Genomic DNA, 22,312 nt, shown 5'->3' on the forward strand with positions numbered 1-22,312 from the left:
GCAGAGCACCATTAAGCTTTCCTTAATAACTGGGCCTGCTGGGAGGATATGTCTTTGTTTACACAGGCAGCCCAATTATGGTATTCTTCTCCCTAATTGGTCTTTTGACCATTCAGATCAGCTCTGAAAAACATCTGATGTGAACATTTATGATGTGATTGGTCAAAAGACCAATTAGTGGAAAAAATATCAGAATTGGGCTGCCTGTGTAAACGCAGCTTATGTGGTCACATAGGACGACTTGGGAGAATGATGATCCGCAACAGACAGCATATCTCAGTATGAGAATTGAAAATACAGCCAGACTGGCCTGTTACTGTCCCTTTCCAGACTTTGTACATTATCGAGTGTAGAACTGATTCAAATTGAATGAAACATTCAAATCACAGGGCTTTTGCACCATTATTCAAATTACATTTTCACTGCAGCCTAGAGTAGAATGTTGAAAATTGGTGCAGCTTTGAATGATTTTTTGTGTTGTATGAATGCTAGTCAGTCTATTGCAGATCTGGACATATACGATCCACCTACTACCATTGTCACTATGAATGGTGGGTGAGGGCAGGATATACAGTTAGACTGGTAGACCATATTGACCTGGTGGTATAGTAATAGTTAGCGCACGGAAAAGCGTAGTGCATAATAAGGGAAGTACCAAAACACCTTGACATACAGTGGGAAGAAAAAGTATGTGAACCCTTCAGAATTACCTGGATTTCTGCATAAATTGGTCATAAATTGGTTCTGATCTTCATCTAAGTCACAACAATAGACAAACACAGTCTGCTTAAACTAATAACAGACAAACAATTATAAATGTTCATGTCTTTATTGAACACATCGTGTAAACATTCACAATGCAGGTTGGAAAAAGTATGTGGATTTAAAAACAGGTTGACCCTGCTTTGGCAGCAATAACATCAACCAAACATTTTCTGTAGTTATGGATCAGACCTGCACGATTGTCAGGAGGAATTTTGGACCATTCCTCTTTACAAAACTGTTTCAGTTCCACAATATTCTTGGGCTGTCTGGTGTGAACCGCTCTGTTGAGGTCATGCCATAGCATTTCAATCGGGTTGAGGTCAGGACTGACTGGGCCACTCCAGAAGGTGTATTTCTTCTGTTCAAGCCATTCTATTATTGATTTACTTCTGTCTTTTTGGTTGTTGTCCTGTTGCTTCACTTAACTTCTGTTGAGCTTCAATTGGCGGACAGATACATTCTTCTACAAAATGTCTTGATAAACTTGAGAATTCATTTTTCCATCGATGATAGCAAGCTGTCCTGCCTTGAGGTAGCAAAGCAGTCCCAAACCATGATGCCCCATAAGAAGAGACTTGCTTTGGCCAAGAAACACAAGCAATGGACATTAGAATGGTGAAATCTGTCATTTGGTCTGATGAGTGCAAATTTGAGATTTTTGGTTCCAACCACCATTTCTTTGTGAGATGCAGAGTAGGTGAATGAATGATCTCTGCATGATTTATTCAGAATTTAAGGCACATTTAACCAGCATGGCTACCACAGAATTATGCTCTGCAGCGATGCGCCATCCCATCTGGTTTGCGCTTAGTGGGACTATCATTTGTTTTTCAACAGGACAATGACCCAACACATCTCCAGGCTGTGTAAGGGCTATTTGACCAAGAAGGAGATTGATGGAGTGCTGCATCAGGTGACCTGGCCTCCACAATCACCCAACCTCAACCCAATTGAGATGGTTTGGGATGAGTTGGATCGCAGAGTGAAGGAAAAGCAGCCAACAAGTGTTCAGCATATCTGGGAACTCCTTCAAGACTGATGGAAAATCATTCCAGGTGAAGCTTGTAAAGAGAATGCCAAGAGTGTGCAAATCTGTCATCAAGGCAAAGGCTGGCTACTTTGAAAAATCTAAAATATTTGGTTACTACATGATTCCATATATGTTATTTCATAGCTTTCATGTCTTCACTATTATTCTACAATGTAGAACATTTGAGAAATAAAGAAAACCCCTTGAATGAGTAGGTGTGTCAAAACGTGGTACTGTAGGTGAGGTGCATGCAAGCAGGTGAGGAAATTTGACTAGGATGGAATAAATTATGCAGCAAAACCTGCAAAAGGGTAATGTTGACCCTCTTCTGTGCCCAATAAAAAAACACACAACCCTCCCCAAAGCAAAAAACAAGTTAGACAACCCTGCCTTATTCTGTACCCACCCCAGCCCAGTACATTTTGGATTGTCCCTTATGTGGTGATGCTGTGTTGTGTTTTCTGATATGTAAGACAGACTTCCTGAAAGGGACATAATAAAGAAATAGTTATTCTATGTCCTCTCTCTCTCTCTCTCTCTCTCACTCTCTCACTCTCTCACTCACTCTCACTCTGTCTCTGTCTGTCTTTCTTTCTTTCTTTCTTTCTCTCTCTCTCTCTCTCTCTCTCTCTCTCTCTCTCTCTCTCCCCCTGTCTCTCTCCCTTTCTCTTTCTCTCTCTCTCTCACTGCGTCACAATGTGGGTGAGGTTAGACAATGAGAGAGAGACGGAGGAGGGCTGCTGCTATAATAGTGGCTCTTCGTCTCACACACACACGCACGCATGCACACACACACACAGCCAAAACAGAAAAAGTGTTTTTTAAAGACGAGAGTAGTAGTTGCTCATCTCATTTAGAAAGCCACAGAGCCAAGGAGGGAGGGAGGGAGGAGAGGTACCCAGGGATATGGAGGGAGGAAGGGGAAGAGAGTAAGACAGAAGAGCAACATAGATGATGTCATCCTTTAATCCTTTCTCTCTCCCTCTCTCTCTCTCTCTCTCTCTCTTTCGACCTTTCCCCATCTCTCTCCTCTCCTTCTCCCTCTCTCTCTTTCTCTTTCCGTTTCCCTGTATCTCTCCCTCTGTCTCTCCATTTCCCCCATCTCTGTCCTGTCTCTCTCTCTCTTCTCCCTCTCTCTGTGGTAGTACTATATTTAGCTCTGGCTGTGTGTGTGTGTTGCCGGGTGTCTGAATCAGTGATGCTTCTTCATGTCTGCCCCTTAAAGATGTCTGCACACCTTTAAACTCCCTGTTTATTTCACATTCTTTCTCTCTCCTACCCTTTCGCTCTCTAGCTCTCTCTTTCTCTCTTTTCCTCTCTCTCCATCCCTGTTTCCACAAACTCACTGTCTCCAATTTAATTTGTATTTTTCTGCCACTGTGCTCCGGAAGCTACAATATGTACACTTAGAAAAAAGGGTACCGAAAGGGTTCTTCAACTGTCCCAGTAGGATAACCCTTTTTGGTTCCATGTAAAATTATTTTTAGTTCCAGGTAGAACTCTTTTCGGTTCTACCTGTGTAAAGGGTTTTACAATGAACTTAAAAGGGTTCTACCTGGAACCAAAAAGGGTTCTTCAATGGGTTCTCCTATGGGGACAGCCGACGAACCCTTTTAGGTTCTAGATAGCTACAATCTTAAAAAAAAGGTGCTATCTCTCTCTCTCTCTCTCTCTCTCTGTCTCTCTTATTCAAGTTCGCTCCCCCTCTCTCCATTTCTTTCCCTACCACCCCCTCCTCCTGTATCGCTAATCTTCCCTACCAAGCATAAAGGTATCTTTAAATGATACCCTATTCCCTATATAGTTTACTACTTTTGAACAGAGCCCCATGGGTCTATTGGGGACACACACTCTATTCCCAGCACAATTCCTTTCCTTGATACTGTAGCCCAGGGATGGTCAACTTTGATGGGGATTGGGGCCACAAAAAATTGGAACTCATCATGAGGCGACGCAGTGGCTTGCGGGTCTGCGTACCCACATCCATACCCACACATGCAGTCTAGTGATTTATACAATCAATATATTTGTGCAGTTAAACTACTTAAATATCTTAACTAAACCCCCTGTATATAGCCTCACTATGTTATTTTAATTATTTTAAACTTCTATTTTTTATTTAAAACTGTATTGTTGGTTAAGGGCTTGTAAGTAAGCATTTCAGTGTAAGGTCTACTACACCTGTTGTAAACGGCATGTGTGACAAATAACATTTGATTTGATTGAAATGCAGGACCGGCCTTAACCTTTTTAACATTTACCGCGTCATGATGGCACAGAGAAATATTTCATACAATTCTACACATTTTGCCATGACTTATGCCATGTTAATATGATATCTGATTGCGAGTGACTTACAAAATCAATGGGGCCCCATTGGAGGTCAGGGCCCCTGGGCATGTGCCTTGTGTGCCCTGTCGATATTTGGCCATGATTACTCGTTGGCCATGATAACTAGTTTAGATAACTGGCTAGACTAAATTACCAAGCACCCGAGTGGCGCAGCAGTCTAGGGCACTGCATCTCAGTAATAGAGGTGCCACTACAGACACCCTGGTTCAAATCCAGGTTGTATCACAACCAGCTGTGATTGGGAGTCCCATAGGGCAGTGCACAATTGGCCCAGAGTTGTCTGGGTTTGGCCAGTGTAGTCTGTCATTTAAAATAAGAATTTGTTCTTAATTGACTTGCCTGGTTAAATGAAAAAAACATTTACTGACATGGCTATTTGAGTAACTGTCAGTGACTTACATACTGTAACAAAACCACATTTTTAAATTGCATCTTGTGTATTCTACTATTCTAATTCTCAACAGTACGTTGAGACCCCAAAAATGTAAACCTTTTGCGGGAGGGCCGGCCCCCCGTTTTTGGAAATCGATCCGCGGCCCTCCCCCCGTTTTTGGAAATCGATCCGCGGGCCTCCGTGAGCCGTCTGTTGCCCATCCCTACTATAGGAATACTCCTTTGCTCTCTCTTTCTCTCTATTTTCCCTCCCTTTCTCGATCTGATCTTTCTGGTTCCTAGTTCGGCTCTTCTTTATACAATTACTCTCTATTAAAAACTGATTCGATTTCTCCTTCATAGTTGGACTATGGAGGGAGAGAGAGAAAGAGGAATGAATGGAGGGAGGAGAAAAGAATGGAGGGGTGAGACAGAGCTCTACAGTTCGACCATTTTACTCGCATATGCACCTAAATGTTTTGCTGTGCTACCTGGAAGTTTTATTTAGGAGCACCAGTGAGCCTAACATTTTTGGGGATTATATATATATATATACAGTGCCTTGCGAAAGTATTCGGCCCCCTTGAACTTTGCGACCTTTTGCCACATTTCAGGCTTCAAACATAAAGATATAAAACTGTATTTTTTTGTGAAGAATCAACAACAAGTGGGACACAATCATGAAGTGGAACGACATTTATTGGATATTTCAAACTTTTTTAACAAATCAAAAACTGAAAAATTGGGCGTGCAAAATTATTCAGCCCCTTTACTTTCAGTGCAGCAAACTCTCTCCAGAAGTTCAGTGAGGATCTCTGAATGATCCAATGTTGACCTAAATGACTAATGATGATAAATACAATCCACCTGTGTGTAATCAAGTCTCCGTATAAATGCACCTGCACTGTGATAGTCTCAGAGGTCCGTTAAAAGTGCAGAGAGCATCATGAAGAACAAGGAACACACCAGGCAGGTCCGAGATACTGTTGTGAAGAAGTTTAAAGCCGGATTTGGATACAAAAAGATTTCCCAAGCTTTAAACATCCCAAGGAGCACTGTGCAAGCGATAATATTGAAATGGAAGGAGTATCAGACCACTGCAAATCTACCATGACCTGGCCGTCCCTCTAAACTTTCAGCTCATACAAGGAGAAGACTGATCAGAGATGCAGCCAAGAGGCCCATGATCACTCTGGATGAACTGCAGAGATCTACAGCTGAGGTGGGAGACTCTGTCCATAGGACAACAATCAGTCGCACAAATCTGGCCTTTATGGAAGAGTGGCAAGAAGAAAGCCATTTCTTAAAGATATCCATAAAAAGTGTTGTTTAAAGTTTGCCACAAGCCACCTGGGAGACACACCAAACACGTGGAAGAAGGTGCTCTGGTCAGATGAAACCAAAATTGAACTTTTTAGCAACAATGCAAAACGTTATGTTTGGCGTAAAAGCAACACAGCTCATCACCCTGAACACACCATCCCCACTGTCAAACATTGTGGTGGCAGCATCATGGTTTGGGCCTGCTTTTCTTCAGCAGGGACAGGGAAGATGGTTAAAATTGATGGGAAGATGGATGGAGCCAAATACAGGACCATTCTGGAAGAAAACCTGATGGAGTCTGCAAAAGACCTGAGACTGGGATGGAGATTTGTCTTCCAACAAGACAATGATCCAAAACATAAAGCAAAATCTACAATGGAATGGTTCAAAAATAAACATATCCAGGTGTTAGAATGGCCAAGTCAAAGTCCAGACCTGAATCCAATCGAGAATCTGTGGAAAGAACTGAAAACTGCTGTTCACAAATGCTCTCCATCCAACCTCACTGAGCTCAAGCTGTTTTGCAAGGAGGAATGGGAAAAAATTTCAGTCTCTCGATGTGCAAAACTGATAGAGACATACCCCAAGCGACTTACAGCTGTAATCGCAGCAAAAGGTGGCGCTACAAAGTATTAACTTAAGGGGGCTGAATAATTTTGCACGCCCAATTTTTTAGTTTTTGATTTGTTAAAAAAGTTTGAAATATCCAATAAATGTCGTTCCACTTCATGATTGTGTCCCACTTGTTGTTGATTCTTCACAAAAAAATACAGTTTTATATCTTTATGTTTGAAGCCTGAAATGTGGCAAAAGGTCGCAAAGTTCAAGGGGGCCGAATACTTTCGCAATTTTTCAACTTAAGTGCACATGTGCTCCTTATAAAATAGGTCAGCGTAGAGCCCTGTGAGAGGGAAGGAGGGATGGGGGAAAAGGTTGGAGTGGTGAGAAGAGGGGAGGGATGGATGTACATTTTTAACAGAGACTTTGAACATTTAGTTCTCACAAATTTACTGTTTGGTGTTACCTTGATGTGATCAAAAAGTGCAGTCTGTTGGTTTAACGGTTTTGACTGTTTGTGGGAGTGTTGTGTTTAACTTCTCCGTCTCTCCATCCCTCTCACTCTCCCTCTCTCCATACCTCCCCAGATGCCCCTGTGGCAGAGCTCCATGACCTGTTCTGTAAGAAGCTGCAGCAGTGCTGCGTCCTCTTTGACTTCCTGGACTGTGTGGCTGACCTGAAGGGGAAAGAGATCAAACGAGCTGCGCTCAACGAACTGGTGGAGTCTGTTGCTACAAGCAGAGGAGTTCTGATAGAGCCACTCTACCCAGAGGCTATTAAAATGGTGAGAGAGGAGGAGTGAGGGAGGGAGGAGGAGGCAGGAGGAAGAAGAAAACGTGAGAGGAGAGAGGGAGGGAGAGGGGGGAAAGTAGTAGCAGAAAGGGGGTGGAGAGTGGATCGAGAAGAGTAGAAGAGTGGAGAAAGGGAGAGACGAGAGGAGGTGGAAAGATGTAAAGAACTCTTCAACCGGAGTGTAGAAGAAAATAAAGGATTGGTTGAAGGAGAGAGAAAGAGGGAGGAGAGGAAGAGAGGGACAAGACGAAGGAAAGAGATAGATAGCATTGGAGAAAAGAGAAAGGGTTATGAAGTTCAGAGAAGCCTAGGTTCATTTATTTTCTATTCTCTTATTTTCATCCTTTTCCTTTCCTCCTGCCTCCTCCCTCCACCTCTCCTCTCCTCTCCTCCAACCCTCCAACCTCTTTTAGATCTCAGTGAATATCTTCAGGACATTACCTCCCAGTGAGAACCCAGAGTTTGACCCGGAGGAGGATGAACCCACTCTAGAGGCCTCCTGGCCACACCTGCAGGTGTATACACACACACACACACACACACACACACACACACACACACACACACACACACACACACACACACACACACACACACACACACACACACACACATACACATACATACATACATATATGGGCAGTCACACGATTAGAAACAGATTTGAAATCTATGTTTGTGAAGATGATTCCATCTATCACCTTCTGTCTTTTTTATTTTTATTTAACTCTGTCTCAACTGTGTGTGTGTACTCTGTGTGTATGTTTTCTCAGCTGGTGTATGAATTCTTTCTGCGTTTCCTGGAGAGCCCAGACTTCCAGCCCTCCATGGCCAAACGCTACGTTGACCAGAAGTTTGTTCTTCAGGTAGAAATCCATTTCTTACATGTCTGCCTCTTACAATATGTATTTCAATATGTCTGTCTCTGTTTGTGTATTACTCAGACTCTCTGGGTTCTGCATTTTGATCATTTATCTCTCTTTCTCTGTGTGCGTGCGTGTAGCTGTTGGAATTGTTTGACAGTGAGGATCCGAGGGAGAGAGAGTACCTAAAGACCATCCTGCATCGTGTCTACGGCAAACTGCTCGGCCTGCGGGCATACATACGCAAACAGATCAACAATATCTTCCTCAGGTACCACGCACACACACACGCTCAGGTATACACACATGCATGTACATGTACACACTCACATACTCACTCACTAACATGCAAACACACACAGACACTCATGTACACTCACACATTAACATTGCAAATTATGCGTTTGTGTGACAGTGTGTGTGTGACCTGTCGCTGTTCTTCCAGGTTTATCTATGAGACCGAGCACTTCAACGGTGTGGCAGAGCTACTGGAGATCCTGGGCAGGTGTGTATCTTCTTTGTATCACACACTCTTTACCCTCTATGGGGTGCAGGTGCTCAAGTTCTGTTAGATCAATACATGTCACTGAAAGGTCCATTTTCGAATATAAAAAATTATGAAAACCAGCCAACATTGCTGTCCTTGAGGACTGAAGCTGTGTATCTCCTCTACACTCTACACCAAGAATGTGCAACTTTGATGGGGTTGGGGGCCACAAAAAATCTGAACTTGTGGGTCTGTGCACCCACATCCATACTCACACATGCAGACAAATGATTTATGCAATCAATCAATTTGTGCAATTAAACTATACTACTCTGTTAACTAAATGCATTATACCCTCCTAGCCTTTTGGGGGACCTAGGCAAGATTTGGCCCCCCTACCCCCTACTAATTCTTTTTACTGGCCAATGTCTTGAATTATGGAGAGAAAATGTTTAGTTTTAAAGGGATAGTTCGCCCAAATTACAAAATTGGTTTCCTTACCTTGTCAAAGTTTTAGCATTTGATGCCATTCGTCATGGCACAAATGCCATTCGTCATGGGACAGATAATAGCATTTTTCAAACATCATGTTCAAAACCTCTATAAGTGACCTTTATGAGCTTCCCAATCAATTGTAAATACTTTCGGATGATTTGTAATTTGGGTGAACTATCCCTTTCAAGCCAAAGTGCAGTCAAAAAGGTGATTTCCCTGTGTTTTATATATATTTACACATGAGGTTGGAACAATACTGTGACATTTTTTACATGATGATGCCCTTTTAGTGTTTAGCTGTTTGAAAAGACTGCCCGAAATTTCAGCCTGCTTGGGTGGTTTGGAGTTTTGGACTGCATGGTGTAATTAGCTAATAGACAAATAACAGCTAGTTTTCAGTTTTCCCTTCACACTCAGACCACTCCCAGACAGTCCTAGCAAAATTCTTACTTGAGAAATTACTTTTTGCTACAAAGCTATTTTTGTTTATTTTTTACCATTTTATTTTAAAACAATCACTGTAAAGTACTTAATTGTAACCCAGAAAGGATTTGATATTGAGATAAAAGCAGCCGCATTGGACTTTTAAAGTTCATTTTCTGCAATTCTACACATTTTGCCATGGCGTGGAGAGAACATTTTGCAATTTTATAACAAACTTCATGCAATTCTCCTAATTTTGCCATAGGGCAGAGAGAAGAAAATAGCACATTTCCTGCAATTCTATCCGTTTTGACGTGGGGTGGAGATACATTCTTGCAGTTTTAAAATTAATTTCCTACAATTCTACACATTTTGCCATGACTTAGCCATGTTAATATGATATCTGGGTGAGAGTGACTAATAAAATCATTGGGGGCCTACTGGAGGTCAGGGCCCTGGTCGGTATTTGGCCATGATTACTACAAGTTTAGATAGCTGGCTACACTAACTTACCAATCTAAAAATGTTTAGCTGACATTACTAATTGAGTGACTGTCAGTGACTGACATAACCAAATTTCGATGCACAGCCAAATTTCGAAATTGCACCTTGTGTATTCTACTATTGCAATTCTCAACTGTAAGTTGAGACCCCGACTGAGTAGAAAAAAACATAGGTCTGATTGTTTTTGGAAATTGTTCCGGTTCCGCAGGCTGCCAGTTGCCCCTCCCTGCTCTACACAGTTTCTCTTTCTCCCTTACTACAAGTGACACACACTGTTTATCTTTCTCCCAAGTCAACAAAACATACCTTTGATTTTAGGTTTCTTCATGCTGGGACTGAGAAGATTGAGAGATAGAGAAATGGAGGGAGGGAGGGTGAGGGAGTGAGTCAATGTTTTGGGGGAAGGAGGGGGTGTGGGCTTCAGGTTGATGCTGACTGAGTATTTATAGACCCACCCACAAACTCACTGATAGATAGAAGAAAGGGAGAGAGAGAGTGGAGAGAAAGAGACGGGAGGGGAGGGAGAATGAAATAGAGGGGTATATAGGGGTGCCGTAGACAGAAGAGAGAGGATGAGAAACGGAGGATTAGAGAGGGATGCGATAGAGAGAGAGGCAATAGAGAGAGGCAGATATAGAAAAGGAATGGAAGAGAAAAACATTTGTTCTATTTTATCCTCCATAGCTATTTCTCTCTCTTTCATTCCTCAAATAGGAAGAGAGAAAACAAGGGAAGAAAAAGGTTGATTAAAGGATAAAAAAGATGATGATAAACAGAAGACAGACACAAATAACAACTATGAGAGAGAGAGAGAGAGAGAGAGAGAGAGAACTATACATACCTCTGCCTAAACATCAGTGCCACAGGCAGGGGTGCAACTTTGGTTTTAGAAGTGTGGGGAGATGACATAATAGTATATATTTTTTAATCAGATAAACTCTCCAAACAGCCTACCCAGCCGCTCGGAGGCGTCCGCAAGGATCTGGCAAAAAATACTTGAATCAGTAGAGAACCCATTGCCCTTTATGGTTGTGAGGCTTTGGTCACCAACCAATAATTCACAAAATGGGACAAACACCAAATTGAGACTCTGCAGAGCAAAATTAGGCTAATTATCAAAATCCAGAAAAGACCCGTCAAACTCGACAACCACCTAAAAGGAGGCGATTCCCAAACCTTCCATAACAAAGCCATCACCTACAGAGAGATGAACTTGGAGAAGAGTCCCCTAAGCAAGCTGGTCCTGGGGCTCTGTTCACAAACACAAACAGACCCCACAGAGCCCCAGGAGAGCAACACAATTAAACCCAAACAAATCATGAGAAAACAAAAAGATAAGTACTTGACACATTGGAAAGAATTAACAAAAAAACAGAGCAAACTAGAATGCTATTTGGCCCTAAACAGAAAGTACACAGTGGCAGAATACCTGACCACTGTGACTGACTCAAAGTGAAGGAAAACTTTGGCTATGTACAGACTCAGTGAGCATAGCCTTGCTATTGAGAAAGACCGCCGTAAGCAGACCTGGCTCTCAAGAGAAGACAGGCTATGTGCACACTGCCCACAAAATGAGGTGGAAACTAAGCTGCACTTCCTAACCTCCTGCCAAATGTATGACCATATTAGAGACACATATTCTCCTCAGAACTCCCTCACACCCCAGACCTCACAACCATAAAGGACAATGGGTATTTTTAGTCAGATTCTAATTGTATGTCGAATTTTATGTTCCTTTTGATGGCGTAGAACGCCCTTCTTGCCTTGTCTCTCAGATCATTCACAGCTTTGTGGAAGTTACCTGTGGCACTGATGTTTAGGCCGAGATATGTATAGCTTTTTGTGTGCTCTAGGGCAACGGTGTCTAGATGGAATTTATATTTGTGGTCCTAGCAAACTGGACCTTTTTTGGAACACCATTATTTTGTCTTACTGAGATTTACTGTCAGGGCCAGGTCAGACAGAATCAGTGCAGAAGATCTGGGTGCTGCTGTAGGCCCTCATTGGAAAGAAGCACCAGATCATCAGCAAACAGTAGACATTTGACTTCAGATTCTAGTAGGGCGAGGTCAGGTGCTGCAGACTGTTCTAGTGCCCTCGCCAATTCGTTAATATAGATGTTGAAGAGGGTGGGGCTCAAACTGCATCGCTGTCTCACTGCAGGTCCCTGTGGAAAGAGATGTGTGTGTTGTTAGCCAATTTTAAACTCACACTTGTGTACATGGATTTTATAATGTTGTATGTTTTTCCCTCAACACTGCTTCCATCAATATAGCAGACCCTCATGCTAAATTGAGTCAACATATTTTTTTGAAATCAACAAAGCATGAGAAGACTTTGCCTTTGTTTTGGTTTGTTTGGGTGTGCAGGATGAGTTTGTGGTCTGACATATGGGAATTTGGTGAAAAGCTAATTCGATATTTGCTCACTACATCGTTTTCACTGAGGAAATGTAGGAATCTGCTGTTAATGATAATGCAGAGGATTTCCCCAAGGTTGCTGTTGACGCATATCCCATGGTAGTTATCGGGGTCCAATTTGTCTCCACTTTTTGGTTCCACATTTTGGGGAAGATGCCAGAGCTGAAGGTGATGTTAAAGAGTTTAAGTATAGCCAATTGGAATTGGTGGTCTGTGTATTTTATCATTTCAATTAGGATACCGACAACACCACAGGCCTTTTTGGGTTGGAGGGTTTGTATTTTGTCCTGTAGTTCATTCAATGTAACTGGAGAATCCAGTGGGTTCTGGTAGTCTTTAATAGTTGATTCTAAGATTTGTATTTGATCATGTAGAGCGCATTCGTAAAGTATTCTGACCCCTTCACTTTTCCACATTTTGTTACATTACAGCCTTATTCTAAAATGTATCAAATAAAAAAAGTCCTCATCAATCTACACACAATACCCCATAATGACAAAATAAAAACAGGTTTTGTAGTCATTTGAACATAAAAAAAATTAAATACCTTATTTACTTAAGTATTCAGAACCTTTGCTATGAGTCTCGAAATTGAGCTCAGGTGTTTCCTTTGATCATCCTTGAGATGTTTCCACAACTTGATTGGAGTCCACCTGTGGTCAATTCAATTGATTGGACGCGATTTAGAAAGGCACAATCCTATCTATATAAGGTCCAGCAGTTGACAGTACATGTCAGAGCAAAAAACCTTCCAGATGGACAACCATCTCTACAGCACTCCACCAATCAGGCCTTTATGGTAGAGTGGCCAGACGGAAGCCACTCCTCAGTAAAAGGCACATGAGAGCCTGCATGGAGTTTGTCCAAAAAGCACCTAAAGAACTCTTAGACCATGAGAAACAAGATTCTCTGGTCTGATGAAACCAAGATTGAACACTTTGGCCTATGCCAAGCGTCACGTCAGGAGGAAACCTGGCACCATCCCTACGGTGAAGCATGGTGGTTTGGCAGCATCATGCTGTGGGGATGTTTTTCAGTGGCAAGGACTGGGAGACTAGTCAGGATCGAGGGAAAAATGAATGGATTAAAGTACATAAAGATCCTTGATTAAAACCTGCTCCAGAGCTCTCAGACTGGGGCAAAGGTTCACTTTCCACTCAAACAATTATTTACCTATATTTAACCAGGCAAGTCAGTTAAGAACAAATTCTTTTTTTCAATGACAGCCTAGGATCAGTGGGTTTAACTGCCTGCTTAGGGGCAGAATGACAGATTTGTACCTTGTCAGCTCGGGGATTTGAACTTGCAACCTTTCAGTTACTAGTCCAATGCTCTAACCACTAGGCTACCCTGCCACCCCAATGACCTTAAGCACACAGCCGAAACAATGCTGGACTGGCTTCGGGACAAGTCTGAATATCCTTGAGTGGCCCAGCCAGAGCCTGGACTTGAAACCATTTGAATATCTCTGGAGAGACCTGAAAATAGCTTTGCAACAATGTACCCCATCACAGAGCTTGAAAGGATCTGCAGAGAAGAATGGGAGAAACTCCCCAAATACAGCCGTGCCAAGCTTGTAGCATCATACCCAAGAAGACTCAAGGCTATAATCGCTGCCAAAGTTGCTTCAATAAAGTACTGAGTAACGGGTCTGAATACTTATGTAAATGTGATATTATATATTTTTAAAACTTCTTAGATTGCCCCCTTTATTTAAATTGTCTCCTAAATGACATACCCAAATCTAACTGCCTGTAGCTCAGTCCCTGAAGCAAGTATATGCATATTCTTGGTACCATTTGAAAGGAAACACTTTGAAGTTTGTGGAAATGTGAATTGATTGTAGGGGAATATAACTCAATAGATCTGGTAAAAGAAAATACATAGAAAAAAACAACCGTTTTTTTCCCACCACCATCTTTGAAATACAACAGAATGGTCCCAGTTCTATCCATCACTCTGGTTGTAATTCCGATGGCAGTAGTGTATGTGCAAAGTTTCAGATGGATAACTTGAAGTATGAGCAAACTTCATGACATTCAGTGTGAAGTCACCTAGGTACATTTGGGCAAATCATGAAGGAGGCATTTGCATTCATATTACATTTTTCTGAAAGAATATCGTCAAATCTGTATACTTGGACTTTGAATTAGCTTTTCCAGTATTAGCCATATTATAAGTTCAACATTTGCAAAACAACCAGTTTTCATAACTTCACAACTATTCTTATAATTTTTGGCCAAAAGTAAAAGGCATGCTGTCGAACAAGATTATTAGCTACATTCTCCCGTAAATCCCAGCTCATTGGCTATCTAGCTAGCTTTGTTTGATCCCGATTGGTGCTTATTTGACCAAGTTAGAGTTGTTCAAGTGAAAACCGCCCGCGTCATCGGCGTGCCATGAAGGTGTCGCTATCTCACCAAATATGGTGTCCTATATGACATACTACACCCCTAATTATATGGTGAAGTCTGGTTACGTTCTAGGATCTCTGAGGAATACAAACAAACGTGATTTGACTGGTTGAAACAACGTTTAGGGTTAGATTTTCAGGTTCCTTTCTTTGCAAATTGAACAAGTGGAAATACAAAATCGATCATGCATGCTATATGGACCATTTTAGGATATGAAAAAGGATTGTATCTAGCAGAATTTAAGTACACATTTCACCTTCAGAGGTGAATTTATCAAACCTATCGTGGTGAAAAAAGTGTTTTGTTGTTAGGAGCTCTCCTCAAGCAATAGCATGGCATTTTTTCGCAGTAATAGGTACTGTAAATTGTACAGTGCAGTTATATTAACAAGAATTTAAGCTTTCAGCCGATATAAGATATAATGTTTCGACATTTGTTGTTTCTCTAACATCTGCGATCGTGACAAGGCTCTGCATGATTTACAACTGTCCCGTTGACCGGACACCTTTCCTACATTTGCACAAACCTGTTTTTGCATTCTTTATCAAACAATTTGTCATTGTTGTAAATTTCCTTAGGCTGTCTACTTGAATTTTTTTGATTTCATAGGTAAGCTTCTCTCTCTGTCTACAGCATTATAAACGGGTTTGCTCTGCCCTTGAAGTCGGAACACAAGCAGTTCCTGGTTCGAGTCCTGATACCTCTACACACAGCCAAGTCTCTGTCCATTTTCCATGCACAGGTCAGTCATTCTCTCTGTCTCTCTCTGACTCTCTCTGTCTGTCTCTGTCTGTGATTGCCTGTCTCTCTGTCTGTCTCTCTGTCTCTGTATGTCTGTCTATCTCTGTCTGTGTTTGCCTGTCTGTCTCTCTGTCTCTGTGTGTCTGTCTCTCTCTGTGTCTGTCTGTCTGTATGTCTGTCTGTCTCTGTGTGTGTTCCCCAGTGCTAAGAGTTAAAGGTGCGCTATGAAGAAATAATTTTCTGGATGCTAAAATTCGAATACTTCAGGTTCTGTGACAAAACAAGGAATTATAGTGTAGAAAATCATTCTATAATCTAAACCGCTGTGAAATATATTTTCCATAACCAAAATAAGTCACATTTCTATGTGCATTTGGTTGGGTTGCCAAAAAAGTTACACATTGCAGCTTTAAATATTAAATGAGACTACATTGTGCACCCATGACCACTAGAGACCGGCCTGGAGTCACACTACAGACTGACTGCACATCCAGCTGTGATCACAACTCACACTATCCTCTTACAGACACACACAACCAGTATCTGTGAATGTGTGTGTCTGTGTCAATGTGTAGGTTTCTATATATGTTTGTGTGCTCTATTCAATCTGTATGTACTTGTATCTTTGCCTCTCAGCATTGGTGTGTGTGTGTGCATATATATGTGTTTGTGAATGTGTCAGTGTTTGTGTGTGTATTCTGAGTATAAATGTCAGCTTGCCCTACATTTCCCTCTTCAGGCTCCATGTATTATTTATTAACACACACAGCACGGCCTGCCAAACACACATGCTCTCTCGCTCACTCGCTCTGTTTCCCAGTACTAAGAGTTAAAGGTGTATTATGGTGAAATCATTTCCTGGTTGCTAAAACTCTACTACTTTGCCTAATTTCAGGTTATGTGACAAAACAAGCAAGTATAGTGTAGAGAATCATTGTACAATCTAAACTGCTGTGAAATAAATGTTCAATAACCAAAAATATAGTTTGAAGCAAAAATGAAGCTTAAGAACGGGAAGCATAGAAATAGCGCACACAGAACAGATCTACCGCTTCTTTGACTTGCTTTCAGAAGGACAGATCTATAACTCACATTTCCATGTGAAATTTGTTAGGTTGCCCAAAAAGTTAAATATTGCCGCTTTAAATATTATATGAGACTGTAATGTGCACCCATGACCACTAGAGACCGGCGTCGAGTCACACTACAGACTGTGATCACAACCCACACCATCCTCTTATACACACACACAACCAGTATCTGTGAATGTGTGTCTACGTGTAGGTTTCTATATGCGAATGTGTGCTCTATTAAATCTGTATGTACTTGTATGTGTGCATCTCCGCCTTGGTGTGTGTGCACATATGTGTGTGTGTTAATGTGCATGTATTCTGAGTCTAAACGTTGGCTTGCCTTGCATTTCTCTCTTCTGACTCCATGTATTATTTATTAACACACACAGCATGGCCTGCCAACCACACAAACACACAGTTCCCTCAGGGAAAGAGCATGGTTAGCAAACCCCATTCACTCCAGCTAGATCAGCTCAAACTGCCCAAATAAAAACCATTAGCAGTGCAGGTCGGTTTGGTTTATCTCAAGGGTTTTCAACTCTTACCATAAGGGGTCCAGAGCATGCTGGTTTTCTGTTCTACCTGATGATTAACTGCATCCACCTGGTATCCCAGGTGTAAATCCGTCCCTGAGCAGAGGGGAACAATGAAAAACGCAGTGGAACTGACTTTGACTTCCAGAGTTGAGTTTGAGGGGTCTAGCTGGTCTGACCAGCATGGTCTAGCTCATTGTTTCCCTAAGTAGTGGTAGCAACCCCATGTAGGGTCCTGATTTTAAAAATGTGGTTGCGAGAAGCAGTCGTAATAAACAGAACGGTTTCTGTTTTCTTACTACAAATGTGCCTCTATCTTTTTAAAGGGATACTTCGGGATTTTTGCAATGAAGCCCTTTATCCACTTCCCCAGAGTCAGATGAACTCATGGATACCATTTTTGTGTCTCTGCATCCAGTATGAAGGAAGTTTGAGGTAAGTTTTGTGAGCCAATGCTAACTAGCTTTAGCACAATTACTGGAAGTCTATGGTATCTACTAGTAGACTTCCAGGCATTGCGCTAACGCTAGTTAGCAATTGAGCTAACTGTTGTTAGCAAATTCCTTCAATCTGCACGCAGAGACATAAATGGTATCCATCTTCTGGCAAAGTAGATAAAAATACTTCATTTTTAAAATCCTGAAGTATACTACATTATTATTATTATTATTATGACCTCATCACTGAAAGATAAGATGTTTCCCTCTACAATACCCACTAGCCACACAGGACTAATGAGAAAAGAGTGGACAAGACTAGGCACTAAATCAGACTGAGGGAAAAAGAACATCATCAATGATGTACTTTTTTTATACAGAAGATCATACAAAATGATTGCCTGATGATCTTCTTAACTTCCCAATACCATTCTAATTTCAGTCACTTCAAATCATACTTCCTTCAGATTGAAAAACGATCACAATTACTGCCAGACTGATTTGTAATTGACTGTCATAGCCCCAATATCAATAATATTTTGATATCAAAATGGGGTTGTGGGCCAAAAAAGTTTGGAACCCATTATCTAGATGGTTCTGCTGGCTGACCAGCATAGTCTAGCTGGTTCTGTTGGCAGACCAGTGTGGTCCAGCTCAGGGGTATTCAACTCTTACCCCACGAGGGCCAGAGCCTGCTAGTTGTCTGTTCTACCTGATAATGCATTGCATCCACCTGGTGTCCCAGGTCTAAATCAGTCCCTGATTAGAGGTGAACAATGAAAAAAAGCAGTGGAACTCAGAGTTGAGTTTAAGGGGTTTAGCTGGTCTGACTAGCATGGTCTAGCTGGTTATGCAAAAATACAGCGAAGGCTGGTCACGAGCAAAAACACAATGAAGGCTGGTTACCAGCCTATGCTGGTCTATGCTGTTTTATTTCAGCAAGGTGGGAGGGAACAATGGCCTGTTTCTCAAATAGTACCCTAATTCCCTATATATTGCACCACTTTTGACCAAAGCCTTTGGGACCTGGTCAAAAGTAGCGTACTACTGATAATAGGGTGGGGACTCTGGTTAAAAGTAGCCATGGTTTAGGCCAGTGTTTCCCAACTCCAGTCCTCGAGTACCCCTAACAGCATACATTTTTCTATTACTCTCTGACAAGCATACTTGATTCAACTTGTCAACTAATCGTCAAGCCCTCCATGAGTTGAATCAGGTGAGTTTGTCTGGGGCTCCAAAACATGTGTGTGTGTGTGTGTGTGTGTGTGTGTGTGTGTGTGTGTGTGTGTGTGTGTGTGTGTGTGTGTGTGTGTGTGTGTGTGTGTGGTTCGGGGGACTCGAGGACTGGAGTTGGCAAACACTGGTTTAGGCTGCTGTATTTACATTTTTAAAGTCACCAGTTGTCACCTCTTATTAGCCTGGAACTACAAACACCATAAACTCTATCCTAACAGACTACAATACCGATAATCCCTCACCTAACAACAGAAAACAACTCTGTATTTACCCTAGGCTTGTCACTAATCTGACTTTAATCCTTTAAACGCTTCAACTCCTGTCTTATTTTATTCACTGGTTCTTTCCTGCTTTTCTCATTCATCCCTCCCTCCATTCACCCCCACGCTCCAACCCTCTGTTGATCTTTCCATATAATGTGCATAGGGAGAAAGGGATGGAGAAAGTCAGGGATGAAGAGTGAAAAAAAGAAAAGTGGAAAAAAAAGAAAAGTGAAAAAGATGAGCGAGAGTGGAAAAGGTGAATGGGAGGCAGAGGTAGAAAGTAAATGAATTATAGAGAAAAAGAAAGTGATACAGATAGTTAGGAAGAGAGAGAGAAAGATCGAGAGAAATATAGAGAGAGAGAGAGAGAGAGAGAGAGAGAAAGGAGCGGCATAAGCTCTATGTCATATCCCCTCAGGGCAGGCTGTGACATCACTCCTTCCGAAGTAAACACACACACTCCGTCGCCACGGTGCCCACTCGCCATGGCAACGCACCTAGGGAGGGGCAATCGCGAAACACACACACATGCAGTCACCAACTTGGAAAACGTATCTTTCCGATCCTTAGAGCAGTAATCCGGTGGGATCAGGGTTTTACATCCCATTGTATTCCCACTCTAGGGAAGGGTTTCCCAAACTCGGTCCTGGCCCCCCTAGGTGCACGTTTTGTTTTTTGCCCTAGCACTACACAACTGATTCAAATAACCAACTAATCATCAAGCTTGGATTATTTGAATCAGCTGTGTAGTGCTAGGGCAAAAAAACTAAACTTCCACCCAGGGGGTGGGCCCCAGGACCGAGTTTGGGAAACCCTACTCTAGGGAACATGTGGGTGGGTGTGTGTGGGTGTGTATTCTGACTCTAGGGAATGCTGCAACAAGAAAAAACTACAGATTACTGCAATACCACTGCTCATAACACAACACATGGGGTGTGAGTGTGTGCAGTGTTTGTGTGTGTGTGTATACACACACACACAGTATTTGAATGTGTGTGCGTGCATGTGTAAAATACAATATTTTAGTGCGTACACAGTATACAGTACTCCCAGCTAGCCCATTTGATTCCTTGGAAGTTGTTGGAACGTACGTTTTTGGTTTCCCATTGGTTCTGGGAACTGTCAAACTTTTAGCTTTTTGCCATTCTCAGTGCAGGTGGCACATAAAGCCCTGAAATCCTTAGATCAGAGAAAGCCTGCAGGTCCTGATCTTTTGGATCCCTGCTTTTTAAATCTGGCAGCTGATTTCATAGCTGAACCACTTACATCTCTGTTCAATCTAACCCTGGACTGTAATGAAATTCCAAAGATCTGGAAATCAGCATTTGTCCTACCACTTTTAAAAGGGGGAGATCCAACTCTTTTAAATAATTATAGGCCAATCTCAAAGCTGTCACTCCTGGTGAAAATACTTGAAACCCTTGTAAGTGAACAGCTAAAAGAGTTTTTATTTACTAACTCTATTTTACCAGTGTACCAATCGCACAATTACAGCAGCCATGAAGGTTTTAAATGATATCACTGAAGCCATTGACTAAAACAGCACTGTGTCTCACTTTTTATTGATCTCTCTAAGGCTTTTGATACAGTTGCTCATGTTATACTAAGGCAGAGATTGTCGAGTGTAGGTCTTTCGGAGCATGCAGTTGCATGGTTTGCTAACTATCTGTCTGATAGAACTCCGTGCACTCAATTTGATGGGCTTATGTCTGTTAAATTGTCTGTCTTGAATGGTGTGCCCCAAGGCTCTGTACTTGGTCCTCTCTTATTCACTATTTATACAAATGATTTAGACAAAAAAGTCCAAAATGCACAACTTCATTTTTACGCTGATGATACTGTTATTTACTGTTGTGCCTCATCTCTCACAAAAGCTTTCCAGAACATGCTAACTGCTTTTTATACTGTTTTATACCTTGTGTCAATTGAAGCTTATCCTCAATACTGACAAAACTAAACTAATGGTGGTTTCTTATACAAGAAATAGACCTCTGAACCTTTCACCTATTACTACCTGTCAGGGCAAGGAGATTGAGTTTGTAACCTCATATAAATATCTTGGAATTTTAATTGATGACGGCCTCTCTTTTAAATTGCAACAACTTACAAAAAAATTGAAGCTGAAATTGGGATTTTATTTTAGGAATAAGGCCTGTTTTTCTTTTGAAGCCAGAAGGAGGCTAGTATCAGCTACATTTATGCCTTTACTAGACTATGGGTATATTTTATATATGAATGCTTCCGGTCAGTGTTTGAGATCAATTGACAGTCTTTACCATGGTACTTTGAGATTTATTTTAAACTGCAAAACCCTTATGCACCACTGCACTTTGTATACCAGGGTTGGCTGGCCTTCTTTAGTCACTCGTAGGCTCAGTCACTGGTATACTTTTATTTACAAAGCCATTTTGGGTTTACTACCTTTTTATTTGTGCATTTTTATTGTTCAGAAATGTGGTGGGTACTCTTCGTTCGTTGGACTTTATCCTGCTAACTGTTTCAAATGTCCGAACTGAATTTGGTAAAAGGGCTTTTATGTACTCTGCGCCATTGTCTTGGAACACCTTTCAAAATACTTTTAAACTGGAAGAACTTGTCCCGATTGGTGTTTTTAAATCACTGATGAAGGATTTTGAGGCTGATTCCCTGACCTGTCAATGTTTTTAATTTTCAGTTTTATACTCTTGTGAATTCAATGGTTATTACTAGATTACTTGTAGTTTTTCCATGTTGTCTGTCTGTAATTTTTTTGTAATGACTTGGTGCTGCCTATCTTGGCCAGGGCGCTCTTGAAAAATAGATTTTAATCTCAATGAGCCCTTCCTGGTTAAATAAAGGTTAAATAAAAAAATACAAAAAATAAAAGTCTGCTGACTGTTAAAACGGAATGTTTTTAAATGTTCTGGGAACTTACATTTTTAGTTTGCAGGGAGGTTCTGAGAGCATTTTACTATGGTTCCTTGAAAGTTCTCCTGATAGTTTTTATTAACGTTCTGAGAACCGAAATTCTAGGTTATTTTGAGGTTTTTTAATAATTTCCTTTAAACTTTCACTGAATGTTTCAATAAGACTTTTAATAGCACTGCTAGCCCAGCTAGCACATAATGTTCTGAAAACCATATGTTTCTCAGAGCTTGGTGAGAGCATGGTTTTCGAATGGTTATTTTGCATACAACCTTCCCACAACATTCTGGGAATGGTGCAGGATACCCAGCTAGCACATAACTTTCT

At 41.4% G+C, this 22,312-nt stretch overlaps 1 protein-coding gene across 2 annotated transcripts in view; it reads left to right on the forward strand.

Moving 5' to 3' along the window:
- LOC110500325 (protein phosphatase 2, regulatory subunit B', beta) overlaps positions 1 to 22,312 on the forward strand; it is a 48,441-nt gene that overhangs the window by 18,743 nt on the left and 7,386 nt on the right. For both annotated transcript variants that reach the window (XM_021577633.2, XM_021577634.2), the window contains exons 2-7: positions 6,988 to 7,184; positions 7,606 to 7,707; positions 7,966 to 8,058; positions 8,196 to 8,326; positions 8,501 to 8,560; positions 15,432 to 15,540. In XM_021577633.2, coding sequence (XP_021433308.2) covers positions 6,988 to 7,184; positions 7,606 to 7,707; positions 7,966 to 8,058; positions 8,196 to 8,326; positions 8,501 to 8,560; positions 15,432 to 15,540 — 692 coding nt within the window. The remainder of the gene's footprint in view (positions 1 to 6,987; positions 7,185 to 7,605; positions 7,708 to 7,965; positions 8,059 to 8,195; positions 8,327 to 8,500; positions 8,561 to 15,431; positions 15,541 to 22,312) is intronic.

The sequence above is a fragment of the Oncorhynchus mykiss genome, chromosome 21 (genome assembly GCF_013265735.2).
Source record: "Oncorhynchus mykiss isolate Arlee chromosome 21, USDA_OmykA_1.1, whole genome shotgun sequence".
In the NCBI taxonomy this organism is placed as follows: domain Eukaryota; kingdom Metazoa; phylum Chordata; class Actinopteri; order Salmoniformes; family Salmonidae; genus Oncorhynchus; species Oncorhynchus mykiss.